Genomic DNA, 6,835 nt, shown 5'->3' on the forward strand with positions numbered 1-6,835 from the left:
AGTACAGACGATATAATAAATTTCCTGAATAATAAATTGCGAAAAATACTCGACACGACATTGATCTGTCTGCCGGATGGAAAATGTTCTTGTATGGAAATAAATTATACACAGCGATAGAAGTGGAAATCGGATTTATAAATGGAAATGTGGCGTTTTATTTCAAAATTGTATTGGTAACTCTATGATCGATAAAAGTAACATCACATATGGGTATCAAAAAGTTACATGATTTTATTTTGATTTATACCGAATTGAACTGTAGTTCAATTCGGTTTACTTAAATCATTTCAGGTTTCAGGCGTCTGTGACTTTCCCACAGATGTAAGAGAAATATACGAGGAGACATCAACAAAGTAAATTGTGCAACATTTATTCACACAGTAAATTATCCAATCAAATTGACTAGTAAATTAACTCATTAGACCCAATTAAATTACACTATAGTCGAATGCTCATGGCTGAATAGAATTAAAATTGCCACAGAGTTGAATTTTGGGTTTGCAAATAAAGCATTAATTTAAAGCCTCTGCTGTTGGAAAATTTTGATTTATACTGAAACAAAATTTATTTTTGGTATTGCTGAATAATCTGGAAAATGTAACAAATAGTGATGTACAACAAAAATATTAAAGATATACATGAAACTGAGTTTTAGTAAACTTTTGGCTTAATCTGCACTGAAACTCCTTAATTTAATGGTCTCATCGCAATAAACTTGAAAGCTCTCTTGTTGGCAAAAGCTGTAATTTCTGAGATTATACTGTTGCGCTGAAAACTAAAAAGTATCCAATGGTGGAACTGCGTATTTGCCATATAAATTGTTCCAAAACATAAAGGCTTCTGTTTTAGGTAAACCGGTTTGCATGCTTAAATTTTGGTCGATTTTCAAATACCTAAAAGTCTGGTCAATTGGGAACCAAGTGGTATTCTGTAGCAGTTCCTGGTTTGCTCCCTCAGGGGTAGGATTTCTGTTTTGGCAATTTAGGTAAAAGTGGTATAAATTAGCTATTATTAGCTCACAAATATTTGGCGAAATTAGTCCATAATTCCATTATCCTAAAATGCACCGTTTGATCAGTTTGGTTAAATTTCGACAGATCTGAATTGTCAGGAATGTCCTCGCTGTATGATCTGCTAAAGATGTAGTTTAAGTCTTCAGAGTGAGCCACCTTTCCTATCCCTACGTTACCTTAAAATATTAGATATTTAAAAAAAATAAAAACATCACTTACCGGGTACCGCATAGGGGTTATTGCCCATTTTGCCACTATAAGAAAATTGGTAGAAATAAACAGTACTAAATGCTGCCATCAAAGAGGCTAGTTTGATGTTCCCCTTTTCCAAATCGTGCACACTATGATGCTAACAAAGAAAATCAACTTAACAGTAGTGCCCTAATACGTACTAACCTTTATAAGCTTAGCGGGATTTTTGGTAAATCTACCAAAATATCCCAAAATCTCTCCTCCAACTGAGTCTTTTAAAGTAGAATTAGAAGTTATGTTCATGTCAAAAGGGACTAATATTGAAGGGTCTGAGTCGTAGGCGTTCCACAAGAAGGATAGATCTAAGAAATATAATTAAAAAAAATCAATACTTAAAATGTCATAGTCACCTCCTAATCTCAAAAGGGCTAATGATTCTTCATCAGTATTTCCAATTAAAATTGGGACTTTGTTGTATTCTCCATTTAAGACTGATTGGTATTGCAATTTGGTCAAAAACGCCCCATCATGACACACCTCTTTAGTTACTGAGTAAAAAAATCCTTTGGAAAGTTGATAAGTAGCCGGAGTTTCCTAAAGAACAAAATAAAATTTGATATACAAAAATGTTAAAAACATACAGTTTCAGAAGTTAATGTAGAGGCGGCTTTACAGATCTTTGATGCTGGTAAACTTTGCAAATATTCCAGAATTTCAGTCGAATTGGTAGAATTGAATTCAGGGTCTAATAATTTGATGGTTTTGTATGTGTAGTCGGTTTGGTTTCGTTGGTAGGCCATTGGAGATAAAGAAGAACCACTCTGCAAGATTGCAGCGCGATAGAGACCTAATTCAAAGAAAGTTTCAATAGGTGATAATTACTTAAGGGAATTTAGACCTTTAGATAAAGGGCTCAGCAAATGATAACCCACTGAAGATCCTCCGGAGCTCTGTCCAAATATTGTGACCTTCTCAGGGTCTCCTCCAAAATATTCTATGTTTTTTTGAACCCATTTCAATGCCAAAACTTGATCTTTCAAACCGAAATTACCAGGAATTATTTCATCCCCAGTAGATAAAAACCCTATGATTGAGAATTTTTTGGTAGGTGTCTGTTAATTTAGCTTTTTTGTATTTACCAAAAGCCCCTAAGCGGTAATTTAGGGTCACAAGGATCACATTAGAGTCCATGAAAAATTTAGGGCCAAATCCACCAAAACTCATATATCCGGAGCCTGATAAAAAACCGCCCCCGTGGATCCAAACTAAGACTGCAAGATCGGGTGCGAACGAGGTCAAGTTCTGTTAGAAAGAAAGTGTAATTAATTTATTAAGGGATGAAAGACAGTTTTATACCTTAGGGGTGAACACATTGAGGAAGAGGCAATCTTCGCTTTCAAGATCGCTATTTCTGGCCATTTGATAGCATATATTTTTTTCCGTAGTAGCATCATAAGTGTGATCCCAAGGTTTTATAGGTTCAGGTGGCTAGAAGGCATTTAAAAAATAGTTTTAGGGAAACTCCGGGTGATGGTAAAAAGTACCTACTTTATATCGAAGAGACCCAATGGGAGGCTCTGCATACCTAAGGGCCAAGAAACTATGGAACTGCGTACCATTCAGGGTTGTATTGGTGAGTCCTTCGACTTTTCCGCTAGGAAGATCTACTACTATTGCACTTACCACCTGAAGATTCACATTTAATGCATTTTCCATATAAAAAACTAATTATTATAGAAAACACTTACAGTTAGGAGGTAAATGACAGTAATTTCGAAGACTTGCAACATATTGCGGTTTTAAGCGCGCAGGTTTGGTCGAAACTGGGATTTTTATCATGTAGATCACGTACTGTAGATTTAAAGTTGAATATAAAACGAAAACACTGGGATTTCCTTAGATTAGATTGCGCTTAGTAAAGGTATTGATTAATTTCATTGAATCATCTTTCACTAACAGTACATGTTTAAAAGGATTGCGAACAATGCAGAAATTGTTATGCTTCACATCTCTAACGATATGCGTTAAAAAATCTTGAAGCTCAATTGATTTTGTGACTTTTTGGCAACGTTGCATGTGGAGCCCGAATGAAATAGCGGAGTGAAATTGCGCAACCCTGTATACATTTATGTGCATTACATAGAACAACGTTGCCATTTTAGTGTTGACTTATTCCATGAGAATTCCTACACTAAGATTTTTTATTGTTAAGTGTTTTAATCGCTTGTTTACGTTAAGTTAGATCACATAAAATTTCCAAAGAAGAATGATAGCAATGAGATAAAAATTTTACTGTTAATAAGTCACAATCACTGGGATTTCCTTAGACAAGATTGAGTTTTCTGAGGTTTACACGGTTTATATGCTCGATATGCAAATATCATACATGGTTGCCACATTGATATTTATACTTTTTTTGATGATTTATTGATAGTAATATATTTCAATTGAATTCCAATATTACGACTTTTTTTAATATCTAGATAACCTATAACATGAAATTGCTAATAAAAGATGAAAAATGAACCAAAGAGCAACAATTTCACTAATGAATTTAAGGAAGACGTCTGCAATTAACATGTTTTAAAATACGTCCCAGAGGACCTTTCAGCAACGCATAAATTACTCCCTACGAAATGTTCCCTCCGATTAAATTTCCCTTTGAAAATGAAAGAATTAGCAATTGTAATTTTATGTTGACACCAAGAAAACTTAATTTGCGTGATTGTATCAGTCGAATTTGGTGTAAAAGACGAAAGAGAATCATCATCAATTTGTGGTTTCGGAGTCGAAAAGATCTAGTGCTGTTAAAGCACAATAAAGAGTAACGGTAAGAGAAATAGATGGAATCTCCCTGGAAAGGGTAGTAAATTTATAGGCGAGCGTGATTAGGATTTTCCAGTAGTTTTGCAGGGGTGATAAATTAACGCCTATAAAGATTGATTTTTAAGGTATACTTTTGATGACGAAACTAAAATTTGAATAAAACATTTTCGAAGGGTCTTAATATTATGCAGTTCCCTGTTTATTTCCAAAGGATTTTAACCCGTTAGAATTCAATTTTAAATTCTAATTTAATTCCCTTGTCAGCGATAATGCACCTTTTCAATGTGTCTGAAGGCTTAATTTCCCGGAGGCAACTCAATAATCCGGAAATATTAGAATATTTTTAAAAGTAAATGACATGATTTTTTAGGCGGAGTTTTTTCCCGAATTAGTCACAAATGCCGGAATTGAGGTAATAGCTGCATCTGCCTCAAAGCCCTTGGATTTTATAATTTTATTAGGTATTTGTATTGAATTTAATTAATTTTCCGGTTCTCGACAAATTTTTCATGAATAAGTTTGACTGAACGAACTAGTATTGAATCTTTTTTAAATTTCCAAAGAGTTTGTCATGGAAAATTTCGAGGGTTCATGGAAAGCGTTGTCAAACGTGGAGCTTGATGTGGATTGAATTAAACACAAAGGGTTCTTGCCTACATAAAGGTAGAATAAAAGGGTTTCCCCAAAGGGGAGTGTTAACGATGTCAATGCCGACGGAGTTAATTTAAATTGGAACTGGTTTGTTGGCATCGTGATTTACTGATGTAAAGGGTAAATTCGTTTGATGAAGATTCGGACAGACATTGAGAAATGCTCCTCTTTTCATTTGGTGTGCAGGAAAAAACAATAGGGTTGGGAGTTTAAGCCCCCAACGAACAGGGATAATACATTTGCGCATCCCAAGAAAAAAAAGAAAGCCAGAGATATTTCTGCGAAATTTATATTGTATATGCGAAAACAATGTGCTGACTTTATTAAAAAAGAGGTGAGAGAAAAAGCCATTTTCCAGAGATAAAATTCCTTTGTTGTCTACGCTTTAAATGCTAATATTATAGCCACCACATTTTCGATATTAATACCAGCAAAATTCGTTCTTTTAATTTCTGAATGTGGCAGTTTCTAGGTAATTCTGCTGGTGTTTATTTGGCCGAAACCTGACCGAGCTAAAATAAAACAACTCCCTTATTTGGATCGACCCACGTAACGTGTCAGAACCAAAAACTCCCACAACATTCAATCCCCTTATTTCTGCCGTGAATCCTGCTGGCTACGTCTGAAATTTGTATTAACCGTATGGGAATTGTCGGGTATTTTATTCTGGTGGAGTGGCAAATGCAAGCACTTCTCACATAACATCCCTCAGCACTTTAAAAATATAAAAGAAGAGAAATCCAAACTCAACCACCCGTCGTTATTTGAAACTTAACCGTCAAGATTAGCCCGTGGCGGTTTTATCACTGCGCCCATTAATTCAGCAGAACATTTAAACCGAAATAACACACCTCTAAAAACAAGATTAAGGTATTTACGTCTGATGAAATTAGCGCCAATTTATCATTCAGAGATATTTACTCCCAACCTGGGTTGGAACGTAAGGGTAATTGAATACTTTTTATCTTTTAAATGAAAAACGTGGCTCGATAAAGCGAAAGGAAACGAAAATACCTGAGCATTGTGGTGAAAATCAGGGCCATTAAGGGGTCGTCAGAGACCTTTGAGGGTTAAATTTTGGTTATGAAATAAGTACAATTGCTTTATTGTGTAGGGTGAATAAGGCTGGGAATTTTCGAATTTCAACATTGATGCGCCTAAATTTAGTGGCCCAGGTAAGTGCCCAGAAATTGATCACAGATCGACCTAAACGTACAAAGAAGATAAAAAGGGAATACTTAAAAGCAGGTTGCTTCATCCCACAGATAGATGAAACGTATGAGTTTTTAAATTTCAATATTGATTCATTTAAAAAAAAAAATTAATTTCATGTATATTGTGTGATCTATTTAAATTAATCATAAATTGAGACATTCGAACTTATAAAGAGGAAACAAGAGCAAAGATTCAGAAATAAATGGAATTGATTTATTGTGGAGATCGATTAAGGCTAGGAATTTTGAAACTTAAATATTAATTTACACGTCGATGCCATAAATTTTCTATGTTATGGAGGTACACTTTGCACAGCAGGTTACTTTATTCCACAAAGGAATAAAAGGAAGGAGTTTTTCCAATCTCAGTATCGATTCATGTCATAGAGCGAGGAATTTTGTGTTTTTGTGCAAGGTAGAGATTCAGGATAAATGAACTAATTATAGGTATCTTTAATTTACAGACGGATGAAGGACAGGAGTTCAGAAATTTCATTATTGATGCCGTACTAAATAGTAATGATTTCATTTATATTGTATAAAAAAGTTGTCCAAATATTGACTACCAGCAACTGACCTGAGCCTAGAAAGAGGAAACAGAGGTATTATTAAAAAAATAAATGAAATTATTGCTTTTTTGCCCAGAACGAAGAAGGATATGATAATTCTAATGCTCGAACATGATATTTTTTTGAAATTCCTTTAAAATTACAATCTCATCTATAATGACTAACGAAGACCCACTAACGAATAAAGAAAAATCTTCTTACATTCTCTTTTAGTCCCTACTTCATTTTCATTTTTATCTCGCTCTTGGGTGACTAAATCCCCAATTTTAAGTCCTTTCCTGTATCCAGCTGCATCCAGAAATTAGTAAGAAGAATGGAGATTACCCAGTTCCCAGGGCATTCATCTCGAAAAACGTCGTCTCAACTC

The 6,835-nt window shown here is 34.6% G+C and overlaps 1 protein-coding gene across 1 annotated transcript; it reads right to left on the reverse strand.

The window, feature by feature from the left end:
* Nucleotides 1-348: 348 nt before the first annotated feature.
* On the reverse strand, nt 349-3,074 carry LOC136408885 (esterase FE4-like). The gene is made up of 11 exons (XM_066390094.1): nt 2,957-3,074; nt 2,757-2,894; nt 2,565-2,696; nt 2,348-2,510; nt 2,107-2,292; nt 1,850-2,055; nt 1,619-1,802; nt 1,413-1,570; nt 1,236-1,365; nt 1,024-1,183; nt 349-971 (listed from the first exon to the last, which is right to left on the reverse strand). The coding sequence occupies exons 1-11, from the start codon at nt 2,996-2,998 to the stop codon at nt 779-781; spliced, it is 1,692 nt and encodes a 563-aa protein (XP_066246191.1). The 5' UTR covers nt 2,999-3,074; the 3' UTR covers nt 349-778.
* Nucleotides 3,075-6,835: the final 3,761 nt, after the last annotated feature.

The sequence above is a fragment of the Euwallacea similis genome, chromosome 1 (assembly GCF_039881205.1).
Source record: "Euwallacea similis isolate ESF13 chromosome 1, ESF131.1, whole genome shotgun sequence".
Taxonomy (NCBI): Eukaryota; Metazoa; Arthropoda; class Insecta; order Coleoptera; family Curculionidae; genus Euwallacea; species Euwallacea similis.